At 41.0% G+C, this 18,909-nt stretch overlaps 1 protein-coding gene across 1 annotated transcript in view; it reads left to right on the top strand.

Moving 5' to 3' along the window:
* LOC136861223 (UDP-glycosyltransferase UGT5) overlaps window positions 1-18,909 on the top strand; it is a 106,613-nt gene that overhangs the window by 60,828 nt on the left and 26,876 nt on the right. Inside the window, exon 3 of the mRNA XM_067138807.2 lies at window positions 6,956-7,539. Coding sequence (XP_066994908.2) covers window positions 6,956-7,539 — 584 coding nt within the window. The remainder of the gene's footprint in view (window positions 1-6,955; window positions 7,540-18,909) is intronic.

The following is an 18,909-nucleotide window of genomic DNA, read 5'->3' as shown; positions in this document are numbered from 1 at the left end:
TTTAAATGTTCGGTAGTCCTTTCTACACTTCATTATACGTTTAAATATTCCAACTTAAGAAGGCGCTCCCTCTTGGGTTATTTACACTATCTCAGATTTAGAGAGGCGTTTTCTCTCTAATTATTTCACTTTACATTTACACTAATCACTTTACACTCAAATCTATTCAACATAGGCATACCCAGCTGTAATTCTGTTTGTTTGTCGAGAATTAATATATTCAATTTGCATCAAATTATGATATAAGTTTGCTAGTATCGTATGAACTGAGATAAGCAATTTACACTCCCAATCCTTTGAAAGTCGCGTTACAACACTACTTTAAGTTAAACGTTGCCAAATATGCAGTATGATAAACACGCTCATTTCATTAGGATGTTTATCACCACATATATCAGGACATTATTTACACAACGATGTTACCTATGGACAAGCATTTAGCGACTTCAATACCAGACATCATAAACAAAGTATTATAGCACTACCTGCAACAAATGGACAAGAATATATACATTTCACATACACATAATGGGCCGCAGGTGGTCTTATTCACCTGCCGCTTGTGACAGGAGGCTTTACTGTCTCCTGCAATGAACTCAGGACCTTCTGAGACGGGGTATATCTTACCTGGAATTCCCTATACGCTGTGGATAATTAAAGAAATAAATTGGAGGGATCCTTCATTTAATGCTCATTTGGAATCTCTGCGACGTTGGCTCTATTTAAATTAACACACATAATCTTTGTATCGAAAGGAAAAGAAACTCGCCACTTGTATCTGTTCTATTTCACTGAAGAAACGCCTTCACTCCCCCGTTTAAAGGGGCTCATAAAACTCCCGCTGTAAGCTACCCGTGCCACACTTTCAAAGAGCGGTCCACTAGCCTTCTCGGGCAATGACTTCACGGCAAATAATCTATTCACTTCTTTCAATACTGGCCATAAATGGCATCACACAAATCACGGCCCTATATCCGGCCTAATCAACATATTCACATCGCGATATGCGCCTCGCGTGTCTTAATGACAGATTCCAAGGGAACTTCACATTTCATTTCACAATATATATTGTGGCTACAGCCTGTTCAGCCATTTCATTTCCTCTCGGTACATCGACCACGATGCAGATCTAATGATGATCTCCTGTCACCAGGGTCCAAATTAACTTGCACATTCGCGAACTAATTAGCGATGTAAGATATATACCCCAATCTCATGCTCCATTCGTTGTTCCAGCGGTTTTAATTTCTAGTAAGGAGGATTTCCTAAGAGCTTGTGAAGTACAAAGAAAATCATTTACTGAGATATCTTTGAGGACTCCTATTGGCTGTAGAAAGATGATAACTGGAGTCGCTTACGTAGAATATTTAGGCCCTTTTACTTGACGGTACTTCACACTTAATTAATCTGAGGTCCTTAAACTTACGTCATGCATTATCAAACCCTTGTAAAAAAAAATGGAAGTAAAATATGGTCGTTCCCATACCATGAAGAAGTATTCCATAAAAGACCCAAATAAAAATGAAATTATAATTATTATCCCTCTGAAATGGCGTGCTTGCAGTCTACGTTATATCTAAGTGAAAAATCTACATATTTACAATGGGACACGACCTTCAAAGATATAAATACTTGGAAATGTACTCAGCCTTCTGGATATCACGTTCACAGCTTTACAGGAGGGCACTCCATGGATTTAGAGTGCTTGCATCACGTCATCGGCGATGCGAAGACCCATGATGACTCCCTGGCAGGTCATACACATGGCAGCGACGTTCCAGACGTTCTCGGCTACCAGGCGAAATTCCGGCAAACAGCTAGATGACTCGTTCACTCCGGCACACAGGCAAAATTCTGGCATTCAACTGGACGTCGGCGTTCACTTCGGCGTTCTCGTAGACATGTAAATGAGGGGAAATTATCTCAAGTGAATGCGTTAGTCTATTACACACCACAATTTGAATATATGGTTGGATCTGCTCAATAGCACGAGCATTCCAACCCAATGCCGGTATTGTCTCTGTAGCCCGACACTGTTCCCTCCTCATGTACCTATTCTTTTATAAACAGCATACAGCTATTCTAGGTCCTGAATAAAGAATGTCACTGGTTAGGCCACTACTGGATTAAAATTTCTCGTCTCACACGACCACACTTCAAGCATATTCTATCTCGCCTAGTCATGCGTAAGTCAGGCTCTCAACTGCATTATCGATTTATAGACGTGACACTACCCTTAATTATGCCGACACTGAGCCGTTCACGCACTTTCTTTGTATCTCTCAATTATGTCGAGACACACACACACAACTCCACGCACTGAGTTACCTGGCTATTGTGGTTAATTGAGCCGTATTAGTATCGGCACATATGAGGCTCGACGCACGACCTCTTCGACACACGGACAGCAGTCATTTCGGTTTCGTGCTGCTCCCACTATATTAATTAGCGACACACTGCACTCGCAAAAAAAAACTTACTTAAATTGTGGGTATTTTCGCAGATGTTCACAGGGTTTAATGAATCTGCATAACACTGCTCAAATTACAAGATTATTTCTTCACAAACGACTCATACACAAACCACGACGAAATACTACCGTACTGGCGTCACATTGAGAATGGACTGGATAGTGTCTCCTTCTCAGCTCATGAATATATAGGCGCGCTACGCTAGAGACCCGAATGCTGAGGGTGGGGGAAAAAATGCAATCCTTTCTCACACATTGGTCCGTTAATACGCAACGTACAGTGACGAACGGGGTATCGAAATGTAGCTCCTGTATTCCCATCTCCACTGAGTGACTGTTATTAAAATAACTTCGTAGGTTTTGAAGCAATCTTAAAAGCGTCCTTTAGTCTCTGGCGGTGAATGATGACGAGCACAGGGGATTCCTTGTGTTCCTTGGCACGGTTAGGGTCCAACATCTGTTAGTCATTAAGACGCGCCCTTGTTTACAGCGCAGTTACTGCCCTGTCAGTTAAGTAGAGCACTTCTTGGTCTCATAATTATGCGTAAAATTCCCTGATTCAAATGAATGTTTGCGCTTAATTATCCATTGGGTATTTTGCGATTTATAAAAATTAACAGAAATAAAACAGTTGAATGCGTTAAGTTGGCAGTGGTGAATAAGCGAGGAAAACAGGGTATAATGTTAGTTTTCACGTTGGACCTACTCTCTGGGCTCAGCTAGTGACCTAGATTCTTTGTCACGTGATAACGCGTATCGTTTCGTCTCGCTCGCGGTGGGAGTGAGAGAGCTTCGAGTACAAGCACTCTTGCACCGCCTTGCTGCTAATTACCAGCAACTAGAGCTGGGTCGCGCGATTCTGGATATTGCAACTCGAGTCCTGGAGCGGGCAGAAAAATTCTAACTTGGGCAGTTTCTATCGTAGAATAACGCGGAAAACGGCATATTTCATCTCTTGGATATCATGACATACCATAGGTGACGTTGTGAACGGTCACAATACCCCAGGGGGTAAATCTTCGGATAAATCCCTCGTCGTGAATGCCACGGCGCACGAGTCTCGTTAGGATTCTGGGGGAGACTCGATATCATGCAAGAGACGAGTCGGAGCGTCTCGGTGTACCCCGAAGAGTCAAAAACTCAGGCCAAAATCTAAAACCTTTCTAGCAACTTTCAACATAAATTCACTTACACAAACTGGCAAGCTGAAAACCCTCACCAAAGCTCTTCACGAAAATCAGATATCCATAATGGCCCTATAGGAAACAAGGTACCCAGATGAAGAGATTTTTGAATCCGAAGGCTACCGATTTTTCAATAGCAAAGCGCAAAGAGGAATCCTCAATGGAGCTGTGATGCTTGGAACCGCGTTTGCTGTTAGAACCAAGATCCTTAAATCGGTTGCAAATTTCGAACCTGTGAATGACAGATTGTCTATACTCACAATTAAATGCGCGAACAAAACCTACGCCCTAGTTAACGCACATGCTCCTACAAACGATAAGAACAAGTCTGATCCAGACGAAGTTGATAATTTCTGGGACCTACTGGATGAAAAATTAAACAAAATCCCCAAACACCATGTCAAGCTTCTTTTGGGTGACTTCAATGCCCAACTAGGTCGTGAACAGAAGTACAAGAAAGTTATAGGCAATTACCCTGCTCATAAAAGAACCAATCCCAACGGCAAAAAAACTGGTGTCCATTTGCGTAAATCACAACCTGCAGGTCATGTCGACCCACTTTCGCCATCTACCCAGAAAGCAAATGACTTGGCGTTCTCCCGTCCAAGCTCTCGGAGAGTTCCAAATTGATCACGTTGCAATCTCCAGGAGAAACAGCCCTGAGATTATGAATGTGAAGGTAAAGAAACGCATCAATGTGGCCTCAGATCATTATATGTCTCTTATCAAATTCAAACCAATTCCCGCAAACACAAGGAAGACAACCAAACAGGTCACACGCTTCGACAATGATAAACTTCGGCAAAGGGTCGAGGAGTTCCAGGAGAAGGCTAGACCAAATGACTGTGACTTTAACAACGCCAAAAGTCTCCTTGTTGAGGCCGCCAAAGACGTTGCAGAAATCAAGAGAAGCAAAAATCATGCCTGGTGGAATGGTACCTGCGAATCAGTCCTCCAAGAAAGACTCAATGCATGGAAACAGTACTACTCTACGAAATCAGAAAATGATTGGGAAACCTACAAAACCCAACGTGCCCAAGCAGCTAGGGTGTTCAGAACTGAGAAACGTAAATACGAAAAATCTCACATTGAAAAGATAGAACAAAATTTTAGGAAGAATGAAAGCAGAGAGTACTACAGAGCCTTCAAACGCAAACTCACTGGCTATAAACCACCATCTCTATGCTTTGAGCGAAAGGACGGCACACTGGCGACGTCAGATGAAGAAAATTGCAGCATTCTGGCAGACTACTTCAAGAATTTACTTAATTGCTCTAAACCGCAAAACCCCATTGAGACCAAGGAACCCTTACTCAGGTACCCAGATTCCAGACCACCCGACAGAGATGAAATCAAGCGCCACATTGCCCGTCTCAAAAATAACAAAGCGCCGGGTGAAGACTCAGTAGTAGCAGAACTATGGAAATATGCCCCAGAGGAATCACTTGATATCTTGCAAAAGCAAATAGAAGAAATTTGGCACAAGGAGACCCTACCCGAAGATTGGAAAATAGCTTTGATCCATCCACTACACAAAAAAGGCAGCATGAAGAACATCAACAACTACAGAGGAATATCTTTGCTACCCGTGACTTACAAAATTCTATCACTTGCCATCCTGGAGCGTTTGGAAGCACAAGTCGAACATCAAATAGGTGAATACCAAGGAGGGTTCAGAAAAGGTCGCTCAACAGCTGAACAGATCCAAAATCTCAAAACGATCATCAGATATTGTACACTAAGGTCCAAGCAGTATGTGTCTGTCTTTGTGGACTTTAAGAAAGCGTACGACTCCATTGACCGGAAAGTCCTGCTAAACATCTTAAATGAATTTGGAGTTGATTTGAAACTGCTGGCATTAATTAGAGCCACCCTGACCGATACAAAATCCAAGGTGAAGTTCCACGGATGTCTCTCGCATTCCTTTGACATCAAAACAGGAGTCCGACAAGGTGATGGGCTATCCCCGATACTCTTCAACTGTGTTCTTGAAAAGATCATCAGAACCTGGCGGGTGAGATTACAGGAAACCAACTACAGTCCATTGAGAAACCAAATCCAAGGGGATCACAACAGACTGCTTAGCATTTGCCGATGATATTGCTGTTCTCTCAAACGACATAGAAACCGCTAGAGCTCAAGTTGAAATTTTAAAGGAAATTGCCGAACAAACTGGTTTGCAGATATCGTTTGAGAAAACAGAAGTAATGACTAACATCAAAGAGGCTCCTCCAAAACTCCACACAAAATACGGGGTCATCAGCCGAGTAGACAAATTCAAATACCTGGGTGAGATCATCATGAAAAATGGACTGGACAAAGAAGCACTTCAGGAGCGAGTACGCAAACTGGAAATAGCCTACCAAACATCCTGCACAATCTACAACAAAAAATGCCTTTCCCAAAACACCAAGATACGTCACTATGAAACAGTTCTGAAGCCAGTAGTTCTATATCCAGCCGAAACCGTGTCTCTAAATGCCAACAAAGGACTCCTTGAAGAACTGGAGGAAAGAGAACGTAAAATTGTGAGAGGAATCTTGGGATCAAAGTACAAAAATGGAATCCATCAAAAGAGATCCAACAAGGAAGTCTACAGCAAAATAGAGAAAATTACCGACACAATCAGAAAAAGACGGGCACGATTTTACGGTCATCTGAAAAGAATGGACGGAAGAAAGTTAACTAAAGAAATCTTTCACCTTTTTTTTAATTCAAACCCCAAAACCACAATTCCCTGGTTTAGAAATACCAAAGAAGACCTGCAAATGCTACATATCTCAGCTGAAGACGCCCTTAACAGAGATCTCTTCCGCAAGAAAATATTGACGAACGGGCTAAACCGAGACGAGCAACCGAAGAGAAGGCAGAGGAGCGTAAGCAGGCCCACTCACAAAGAATGAGGGAAATTTGGGCTCTAAAGAAGGCAAAGTTCAGTGTCAAATGCAACAAGACTTAATGTGGTCCTTGATGGCCCCAGTGAATTATATAATAATAATAATAATAATAATAATAATAATAATAATAATAATAATAATAATAATAATAATAATAATAATAATAATAATAACTTTTACCTTTTTCTGATTTTAGTAAACACTTGTCCCTTGGCGAAAATCCTTTAGCTGAGAGCGAAGTGGCATGATTCACATAAGCTGAGCAATTTTAAATGCTAAGGAGATGGCATATACGGGTTGTTTTTTAGTGTCTATTTTTGCTATTTTAGTGCCTATTTTGGCTTTTTTAGTGCCTATAAATCGTCATCTTAGTCATGACTGACGTGTCTTTGTTTGTATTACAGGTCGCCGCGATATGTTTGCAATGAATGACATGTCGTCATTCATGAAACTCTCCATGCTATGGATAATAGGAAATTTCTGTGGCATCATTCTTGAAGAACCTCAAGTACAACAGCTTATTCATTCGAAGGACCAGCAGTTTGATCTCGTCATCACAGAAGCTTTCTTCAACGAGGCTCTGTTTGGCTTTGCCCACGTATTTAAAGCACCCCTCATAGTGCTTTGTCCATTTGGTGGGACCCATTGGATGGGTCACATGGTTGGCAATCCCAGCCCATTCGCTTACGTGCCAGATATATTTTTAAGTTATGGTGACCACATGACTTTTATTCAACGTCTTCACAATACGGTGCTGGGTGTGTACGCATTGCTAGGCCGTGCACTCTTTTACATACCACAGCAAAACGCAATTATGAGGAAGTATTTCAATCACTCAGAATCTCTTCCCAGCTTGTGGGAAGTACAGCATAAGACTGCTCTCTTCCTTGCCAACTCCCATGTCAGCGTGAACTACCCAAGACCTCTAGTGCCCAACTTCATCGAAGTTGGCGGGATGCACATCAAGCCTCCGAAGAAATTACCACAGGTAAGGTAGAGCCCAATATTATTCTGCCATACTGTAGCTTGTTGTACATGTTTCCATGGAATTCATACTCAAAAATAACGGATACATGGCAGACTTAATAACCTTGATACACTTCTTCTTCTTCTTTTTCTTGTACCGCGGGTGCGAACTGTGCAGAGTTGCCAACTTATATTTTCAAAATCCACTAAATACTACTAAAAATCCGCAAAAATTCTGCCATGAAATCCGATCTCAAAAAATGAGCAATAAAAATGAGCAATAATGATAATAAAAAATTAATAAAAGTAAATGTCTGCACTCACCTGATTTGTGAGTTTCACTGAGAGTAACCCCTGCCTGCGAGCCGGCGAGATAAAACTTGTAGGCGTTTTACTGCCGGTGAAAACTAGGAATCTCCTACCTCAAGGGCCACACACAGAACAGACCACTTCAAAAAACGGTCTTCTTTCACAGCATAAATATAAATGCTACTCTCTCACAGTTTAATTATATGTCGTCATTCGTCAAGTAAGGGATAAGTACCCATTCCCCACGCATTACAAATTTATGATACCAGGGATAAGTACCCATTCCCCACGCATTACAAATTTATGATACCAGGGATAAGTACCCATTCCGCACGCATTACAAATTTATGATACCATGTCTCATAACATCAGATCCAATTAACATGTTTTCCTCATGTGACTGCTAGTTCCTGACAAGAAATACGGAATAGCTCGGAGACAGACTGGAGTACAAATTTTTAAAAAATACGTAAAATGGATCATACACTAAATTCCGCTATAATAAATCTAGAATTCCGCCAAAAATTCCGCTGTCCACTAAATGATATATTTCTCCGCTGAAAGTCTTCTAATTCCGCCAAATTTAGCGGAAAATCCGCTAAGTTGGCAACACTGGAACTGTGTCGCAAATGTGGATTTACGTGTTTCTGTGGTGGTTGTTAGTATGGTGTGTTGTCTGAATATGGAAAGGAAAGTGTTGGGACAATCACAAACAGTCCCCGAGCCAGAAGAATTAATCACACGTGATTAAAATCTCCGACCCGGCCGGAAATCGAGCCCGGCACCCTCTGAACCGAAGGCCTCAACGCTGACCATTTCAGCCAAGGAGTCGGACTTATAGACTACAGAGTGTATCTTAATTATACCGACAAAACAAATCAGAGGTGTTCTTAGTGTTATGTAAGGAACGAAAGCGCAATCAGATTGGCGAAGAAAATGTCTCTTTTCGAAAAAATGAGGTTACTTTGTTAGTTTAGGGCGCGCGATAGAAATTGTCGTATTAACCGTATTTGCTCTGGCCCTGCGCAGAGCGCTACTCGCAGCTGTGCTTCCGAGGGCGGAAAGGGGTGGGAAGGAAAGGGAGGGGAAGTGGGGTGCATGATAGACGGAGACAGAGATAATGCTCAGTGCGAATGTACAAGTTTCTCATTCATTTAGCGCAATCATGTCCCTGCCCCTGTACGCAGTATAGTACGCGCACCTTTTAGCGATACCTGGGCTCCCAAGTGCTGAATCGGTCGACCTCGGGTATCTTCGAGATTCGTATTGGCAACCTTTGAAACACAAGCTATGAATCGCTTATGCATCGCTGTGAGACATCTGGCGTACACGTTACGTACTAGTACTGTTGTTGTTTACACAGCAAAGTCAAACTATAGAATTCATGCTAGGAACAAGATTCGCATCGAGAAATGTTATATAATATTTGTATGACACAGTTGTTGGCTTAAGATAATAAATGTTTAACAAATTCATATCGTTCGATCATATTATCGATTCAATTCAGATTTCATTTCCATTCAGTTGGCAGTATTACTGGAACCAGGAGAGCTCCCTCCTTACTCTTCCCCCCGTACAAAGAAATGTCGCTAAAACGTGCGCGGACTATACACAGTTTTGATTTATTTTCTATTGTCCAAATTACCTTCTAGATTTGCGGTATAAATCGGTGAGAATCGCTCGGTTTCGGAACACCAACGAATAAATGGCTGATATGCACCCAGTGCAGGGCCTCTCAAACGCCCAAAATCTCACGCGTGCAAATTGAGGCGCAGAATTCCTGTGCACAGTGCGTCGGTCCCGTTCGGCTCGGCTCGGACCAATGCTTCGTCTCTGGGCTACACGGCTAAGCTCGGCTCAACTCGGCTCGGATTTGGAGCGTTACGGAGCAAGTGTGGAAGAGGGAGACAGGCGGAGCGAGCGAGACATGCGTGGGGAAAGAGAGAGTCAGCACTATTGCTCCAAATCGAGGAGTGGGGGTCTGCACTCTGGTCAACCAAGCGAAGTCGTCTTTTGCACGTGCACAGTGCATGCACTCTGAAAGGCCCTGACATAGTGTATGGCGCAGCAAATGGCAACGGAAGAGGAGCCACACTGATTTATGGCGTTCGGCACCGTAATCGCCAGCAACCTTCGTAACCATTGGCAGGTGACTGCGTGAAGGAGGGTGGAAAAAGACCCTAATGTGACAATAAGGCGCACATTTCAGCATCGGTTTAGTGTAATTATTTCGACCGGCATTGTTGGTGAATATTTATTTGGGCCGTATGACTTTGCGAGGAATGCTACCGTTTCTCGGGTAGAATCATTGCCTGATTATAAGATGTTCCTCTGGGTAATCGGCCGCGAATGTGGCTCTGAATTAATGGCTCTGCACCGCATTTCACTCGCCATGTCATGCAACACTTAAATTATTATTACCCAGGGAGATGGGTGGGCCGTGGTGAGCCATTTAAATGGCCTCCGTGCTCTTCGGATTTCTCTCTCAAGATTTACTGTAACCAAACCGCTGGGCGTATTGTCTCTTTCGTTCAGTATTTCATTCCTTTTACAATGTTGTGAGTAAAGGAATGGTGGCAGCGATGCATCTTCGCTCATTACAAGATATTAGAATAATTCCGTATTGACGGTGTTCACTTTACAGAGGAAAACTTAATTAATTAAAATTTTCCTCCTAATTCAATACAGATCACAATTCCATCATTAGATGGAGCAATAAAATTCAAAAATGTTTCGACTCGTTTGAGCCATCTTCAGTGAAATAAAGGAGGGTTAAAGTAATCTACATAATACAAGCTTAAAATGTGCTAAAAACATAATGAAGGAACAAAAGAAAAGAGACATGACGGGACATGACGGAAATAAAAACAATAACAATATACAATATTCGCATCACTAGATGGAGTGATAAATAACTCACTGAGACAAATTCAGTGAAAAAAGGTTAATGTAAAATATAATTGAATCCAAAAAGTGTGCTAAAATTAAGACAGAAGATAAATTATACAGACGGAAACGAAACAAGAAGTGCTAACGGTGAGGTAGCGGACCTTTTAGTCTAAAAATTTTTGGTCTGATAAACAATTCAAAAACAAGACGAAATCACTGTTGAAAATTCAGGCTGACAGTCTGTAGAAACACCATCACCACGAATGGTTAGGCGGGGAGTAAGAAAGCTTGAGAAACCAAGTTTGAGAGGAGACAACGTGCCAGACTACTATTACTACTACTACTACTACGAAACGTTTTCATTCTTCCCCTGAAGGGGGAGGCGGGCCTCTTAGACGGTTACGCCGTCTCTCAGGCCGGGAGATTTGTTACGGTGAAGGAGATGTGCGGAGAAGGTGAGGGAGTGGGCGGCCGTGGCCTTTACTACGAACTGTCCCGGCATTCGCCTTAGTACAGGAGAATGGAAAACCACGGAAAACCATTCTCAGGACAGCCGACGGGCAAGGCCAGGCGAGAAATGCAGCACTGTGCCCCAGGCCCGTCTCCCGAATGCACAGGCGTAGAGCCACGATAGAGCCGTGACCACCTCTCCTCTGCTCGGTCGGCCGGTCAGAGTACAGAGCTTATGGGACAACAACCCACTGTGCATCTGCCGACCAACGTGCCAGGTGAAATCTATGTGATAAGTGATGGAAAAAACGCCGATGAATGTAACATTTTAGAATAGCAGCATTCTCAGTTCCTTCTCAGTTTAGCGGTCCCGTTCTCGAAGATTGTTTCCAGTGTTGGCTAGGTGCATTTGCCTTATTTAAAATGGTCGGGAGAGCAGCGGCAAAACTGAGAAGCTGTGTTAAAGAAGTAACAGGTGTATGGTAAAATGTAAGTGACCATAGTGGAAACCGTCAATGAAATTCCAATCTGTAATGAAAAAAACTGAAGATGGCTCTAAAGTATCGAAACATGTTTGAATTTTATTGCTCCATCTAATGATGGAATTATGATTTGTATTGAATTAGGAGGATACTTTTATTTTTTCCTTTGTAAAGTCTTAGCGCATGTTAAATAACGTTACTGAGACCGAGAGATGAGGGGAGAAATCGATCACATGTATTACTTGACTGAAAAGTGTATCTTAATTACTCTATGTTCTTATAATGTGTGTGTAGTTACGGCTGCTTATTAAACAAACTGTGGATATCGCGTGTAAGAGACAAGACAGTGTTCTGCAGCGTTGCCAACTTATATTTTCAAGATCCGCTAAATACTACTAAATATCCGCTAAAATTCCGCCAAGAAATCCGATCTCAAATAATGAGCAATAAAAATGAGTAGTCTAATAATAATAATAATAATAATAATAATAATAATAATAATAATAATAATAATAATAATAATAATAATAATAATGAAATGGCGTATGGATTTTAGTGCCGGGAGTTCCGAGGACAAGTTCGGCTCGTCAAATGCAGGTCTTTTGATTAGACTCCCGTAGGCGACCTGCGCGTCGTGATGAGGATGAAATGATGACGAAGACGACACATACACCCAGCCCCTGTGCCAGCGAAATTAACCAATTAAGGTTAAAATTCCTGACCCTGCCGGGAATCGAACCCGGGGCCCCTGCGACCAAAGGCCAGCACGCTAACCATTTAGCCATGGAGCCTGACATAATAATAGTAAAAGTAAATAGCTACACTCACCTGATCTCTGAGTTTCACTGGGACTGGTGAGAGGAATATTCTTAAAAAGTCAATTAGTCGTCCTCATTCACGTCAAAGAGTTCAAAGGCGGGCTCGTCTGTTGCTGTGTTAGTGCTACGACGTGGATCGCCCTATCTGTGAGGCGGCGAACTAAAACTTGTAGGCGTTTTAGTACCGGGTGCAAACTAGGTGAATCCTCTACGTCAAGGCCCACACACAGAACAGGCCAGTTCATTAGTGATGAGCGATACCGTGATTTGTGAGTCACAGCGTGATTTGATATCGTGATTTTCTGATATCAGTGATTTTTAGTCGTGACGTGATCACAATCACCACCATCGTCCGTGCTGCTTGTTATTTGTAGCTTGTGATCAAGAGAATGCCTTGTTATTGTGACTAGGCTATCTCTGTGTAAACATTTATAAGAAAATCAGCCCCCTAAGGTTTTGCATTTAATAAACAGCCTACATTTTGGTTGCATTACAGACACGGTCGTTGCCAATTTACTTCTAGGCGTACAAACATAATCATTTTATTATTTACATTCGTTTTTTTGTAGACATGCCGAAATTCAACCAATATGTCAAGGAAAAAATAGGATCAACATTGGTAACAGTCGTGTTTTATACTGTAACCGATTATTTGGTATGTGGTAGGAAATGAAATTCTACACATTTATCTGGCACAAGCGAAAAATATAATGATGAATGACTATTCTCAGCCACCTAATGTAAGGTTAACGATACCAGTGCATCTTTCCCTAGATACCAGTACCGGCAGTAATTTAGAAAAATGTATGGTATGGAAAGGTTTTGACCCAGCTGCGTGAGGGCAATTGGGAAGCTACAATGAGGAGCGGTCTCAGAGGCACGGCAATACACTTGAGGGATGTGACGTTTTGACCACACAGCTATCTACACCTGCAAGCCTAGAGCTGCGCAGCAGTTGTAAATGAAAGCCAAGACCTTTCGAGGCGTGGAGTGTTCTTGTTCTTAATTTTAGAGTAATAGTGGTTTAAATGAAATAATTCAAAATTACAAATTTTATTCATTAGCTATTCCTTATCTTAGTCTGTAATTTTCATCACATTATTGTGTTTTAGATTTCACAAGAGCATGCTGATAGTGCTAGTCACAAAGCTAAATCAACCATGAAAAGTAATGTTGGACAGACTCTGCTCACACAAAGTATACCTCCCACAATCCACAGTGGTATCTATGCTCGTATGTTTAGAGCCCTAGTTGCTGAAAATATCCCCTGGAATTCTGTGCATAGTCATGTTTTCAGATATTTGTTTACAGAAATACACAAACAACACATACTTTCAACATCTACATTAAAGAAAAACTACTTGGATATAGGAGGTAATTTTGCCAGTCACAGAGGATATTTGGGAGTCCTTACACAGGGTTGTATGTGGACAAAACCAGCAACTCTGTGGGCAGGTACATTGCTAATCTTATAGTAGGAAAACTGGAACCCAATTGGCATTTACTGCTCCCCTTTGTTCTAAGCAGCTTCAGAAAATAGAGCAAAGCATTGTGTACCATCAACAAGGGGTTCCAGTTGTTGTATCCTGGGAGTGTTGATGATTATAAAGACCTTCTCCTTGTCTCCAATGCTGCTTCCTACATGATTCCTACTCTACTTCTCGTTAAAACTTTCTACCCTTCTTTAATGTTCATGTTACTTGCATGGCCCATGCCTTGCACAGGCTCACAGAAATAGTTAGGGCCAAGTTGCCTGCAGTAAATAACCTGATTTCAACAACAAAGAGAGTGTTCTGTAAGCTTCCATCAAGAATAGCCATCTTCTGAGAGAAATTTCCCTCTATTCTTTTCCACCACAGCCAATCATCAGCCATTGGGGTTCCTCAATGGAAGCTGCCCTGTATTATATCGAACATCTGTGATAGACAATATGCCTTTAACAGACAACTCTGCATGTGTGTTGTATGGGCAAAGATCTGCTAAAGGATTATTCCAGCGTTCAGAGAGACATTGCATATATTCAGGCAAATTTTTCACTTCTTCCAGTCAATCATTACAAAAATAGGGGAAAAAAAAGTAGAGTCTCAAACAGATATATTTTGTAATTGAGGAAGCTGAGAATATTATACAAAGTACTAGGGGTAAAGTAAGGGATAAAATAAAAGACAGGTGGGCTAGTGTATTGCAGAAGAATCTAGGTAATTCAGTGCAGGAAAGGGTACATCAGGTAATGGATGGGGAAAAGTAGACCTACCTAGTGAAATTGAACTGAAAAATGTAGGTAAATTTTGCTATGCCCCTCCAACATCTGTGAGTGTAGAGCACATTTTTTCTGCTTTTAAAATTGTTTTAACAGACAAAAGACGCAGCCTGACTGTGGAAAATTTGGAGAAGATTATTGTTTGCTGTAAAGCAAACTACGACTGAAAAGTGCAGTAGGAATGTTCCTCACAAATAAATATGCATACCAGTACTACGCATTTAATTTAATTTTAGTACAGTACTGATGAAAATTTTTTGTTTCCTAATCCATAGCTGTTTGTAATAAACGCCTGTTTAATTATGCCTTCATTTTGCAACTATTCCTATTTAGAAAGGGTAGCCTATACCACATTACTGTACTTAACGTAAAAAAAAATATATCACATTACAGTGTAGGTCTATATTGTCATATTTTAAAGTCGATTTTCTGCCTATTTTTAAAGCATATTTGAAGTGCCTATATTCTCTTTTAAAAACCTATTTACTTGTTTAAAAGGCCATTTTAGGTGTCTAAAACATTTTTTTTAGAGTCTAAAATCCCAGGTCTGTATCATCAGATACATGCTGATTGTTGACTACTGCTTTCTGGCAAAGCAAGTGAGAGGTGCTTGCATTCCAAATGTTTATTCAGATTTGAAGTACTTCTTTTTAAGACAATTTCTGTTTGCACATATTACATAATGTGAAATTTTCATCCACTTCTTTAAAGGACTGCTACAGGTCACTGTTCTTCCCTTTTCTAGAAAATGCCATTTCAGTCAACTTGCCTCCTAATACTGAGCTCCAGTGACAATATGCCCCGGGCATTCCTAAATACGGGAGAAATACATGTTTGTTACTATTCTAGGAGAGTCCCGTGTACCACGATTTTTTTGAATGCGCGCTTAAAAATAAAACCACACTGCGAGTCAACTGACAATTTCCTGAAACTGATATTGCAAGCGATGCCGAGGATTATAAGTGTTTCAGTTGTTAATATATTCGGGAGAAATGTGCTCAATTCCTACAAATTACTGAACGATATGTTGACGTCCATAAAAAATGAAATCAACAAATGTCCATACTGTTGGTAATCATGGCGATGCTGCTTCCTTGAACGCATCGCTTCGCGTGGATACCGTTGCGGCAGCACATGTCGTGATATCACGACTGATCACAACATCGATCACAGTCACAGTTTAGGTAGCAACATTCTAGTTCGGTATATGGAGTTAAGAGGGCGTACGGTGATCACTTGAAGTGAAATCTTGAAATCACGGCTGATCACAGTGATAGCGTAGAAAGTAACAGTCGTTACTCGTGATTTATTGATATCAGTGAAAAAATCACAGTTCGTGAAATATCGCCCATCACTACAGTTCATTAGCCGGTCTTCCGTCATAGCATAAATATAAATAGTTTCATTATCTGTCGTCATTCGTCAACTAAGAGATAAGTACCCTTTCCCCACGCATTACAAATTTATTATACCATGATCTCGTAACATCAAATCCAAATAACATGTTTTCCTCATGTGACTGCTAGCTCCTGACAAGAAATACAGAATAGCTCGGAGACAGACTGGAGTAGAATTTTTTTTAAAACACACAATGGATAGAACGCTAAATTCCGCTATAATAATCTAGAATTCCGCCAAAAAATCCGCTGTCCGCTAAATGATATATTTCTCCGCCGACAGTCTTCTAATTCCGCCAAATTTAGCGGAAAATCCGCTAGGTTGGCAACACTGGTGTTCTGTGCGAGGCGAACGATGAAACTAGTGCATTCGCGCGGAGCATTATCTCTGTTTCCATCTACCATAATCGCCACTTCCCCGCCCTTCTCTGAAACACAGCGGCGGGTGGCGATTTGCGCTCTGGCACTACAAATACGGCGAGTTCGTCAATTTGAATCGCGCACCCGGAAGTAAAAATGTAAGCTCGTTTTCTCGAAAAGGAACATTTTCTCCGCCAATTCGATTGCGCCAACGTTCTTTATATAACAAGAAGAGCAGCCCTGAATTATTTTGTACCGGGCGAGTTGGCCATGCGGTTAGGGGCGCGCACCTGTGAACTTGCATCCGGGAGATAGTGGGTTCGAACCCCACTGTCATTAGCCCTGAAGATGGTTTTCCGTGGTTTCCCATTTTTACACCAGGCAAATTATTATTATTATTATTATTATTATTATTATTATTATTATTATTATTATTATTATTATTATTATTATTACGGAGATTCCGCGGCTGGCAGAAGTGAAAGAAGGTGCGGGCATGAACGGGTCTATCTACTACAATCGAAAGATTAATTAAAAGCTTTAAAATTAAGGTTATATTTCTTTTGGGCCTTTTTTTTTCTTTCTTTTTTTTTTTTTTTTCAAATGAAAGATATTAACAAAACCAGTCGCTCAGCGACAGTACAAGATTTCATGCACTATTGCTCCATACACCCAACAGTTAAGAAGACAGGCATTCCAATTTCCTTTACAGAGAATATCTACAAGGATAGAAAGGGCATCTATGCTCTATAAATGTCTAGGAGACTGAGCTCCGAACCTAATATCATTACTGCCTGATCGAGGCAACCTTCAACTAGCAGAGCGTCTTTACTCACGAACTTTTACACTTTCAGGCCTCTCAAGACACAACATCCATTTTACAATACAAACAGAATTCACTGTCTTGAACTCTCACTAAACAGTTTAACCACTTAACTGAAATAAAAGGAGTATCGAATACTCATTCTACCGGGCCTTGGAGGGAAGAAAAAGAAAAGGTTAATCTTACTGGCCCAAAAATCAAAATACTGCCGAGGCAGACATTTGCACTCCTTGAAATTTGCACACAAGATAAAAACCCTATTTGAGCTCCTGGTCCGAAGTTATAGGGGCTAATCCCATTCTACTGAGATAACTAGATGTAGAAAATTTAAGTTACAAGGCTACAAAGAGAAAACGGTTACGAAAACATAGTCATCTCAAATACAAGTCGATAGGGAACTCGAGAGGGTGTCACACTCTCTATTCCCGAATTTCGGCTAAGTTTTTAGGCTAGTTTGTGATTTACATTTGAATAAGAAGTTTACATTACTGAAGATTGGAAATTAAAGTTACATTCTTAAAGGCAGGAAACCTTCCCCTCGGGGTAGCTTTCGGAGGCTGTCACCTAGTTAGAACATGGCTGCCATTACCTTATTGCGGTGGGATGCTCGATGTAGGGCGAAACGCTCACCCCTCCACTATTAGCACATACTCAGAACACTCGACGATCACAAGACAAAATAGCTCGAAAAATTACCAGCTTTTATACCCGAGAGGAAGGTTCTAGAGAGATCTGGACTAATGCCCGACACCCCCCCAATTTTATTGGCTAATTAAATATGTCAAGAAAACCCTGATTGGTTGAAAATTAAATACGCAACATTTCAGATTGGTTAATTTAGAAGTTGGCGGAAAAGGATTGAAGTGTTGACAACTGTGTTACACCAAAGACAAAAACACATTCAACTCAGTTAAGGAAATCTTAAAATAACAAATTACTTTATCACTTTAGTAGTGACCTCTGTTGACCAACTTCTTGCACTAGTTGTTTCAAGTTTTAGGAGTAAGATGTAAGTTCACAAGGCGCTTGATTTGAATGCACGGGGCGGGTGTACCCTCCCGGTACAATTATTATTATTATTATTATTATTATTATTATTATTATTATTATTATTATTATTATTATTATTATTATTATTATTATTATTATTTGCGTGCCTCGCCTGAATGTGATACACACTGCCAGCGGGTCCTCGATCGTTGCCTCTCTGCGGTGAAAGATGCCCTCGTTGTTTGGTTCGTACCACCGCCCCCAGAGTGATGAACTGGCTGTGGCGGGTGACTTCCTCATGCTAGACAATTTGTAAGAATTTCCTAACTTGTTGAATATTTTACAAACATTATATAAGTCTGCATTTATATTGAAAAATCTGAATATCTGCATTTAAAATGGGAAATCTGAAAATTAATATTCATTATATAAAATACACACTCGTCGGACCTTGTACTCACACTTACTTGTTACCTGCTTACTTACACATACGTTATTTGAAGGGCGCCAGCTGTCACTCAGTACAGCAATAATAGAATGAGACTCTTGACTATCTCTAGGGTGTGGGGTAATAAGCTTACTTTTGACAACATACCATATAAGTTCTGGGAAAA

Source organism: Anabrus simplex, chromosome 1 (genome assembly GCF_040414725.1).
Source record: "Anabrus simplex isolate iqAnaSimp1 chromosome 1, ASM4041472v1, whole genome shotgun sequence".
Classification (NCBI taxonomy): Eukaryota; Metazoa; Arthropoda; class Insecta; order Orthoptera; family Tettigoniidae; genus Anabrus; species Anabrus simplex.
The sequence above is the reverse complement of the archived record's forward strand: the minus strand, read 5'-3'. Positions and strand labels throughout refer to the sequence as shown.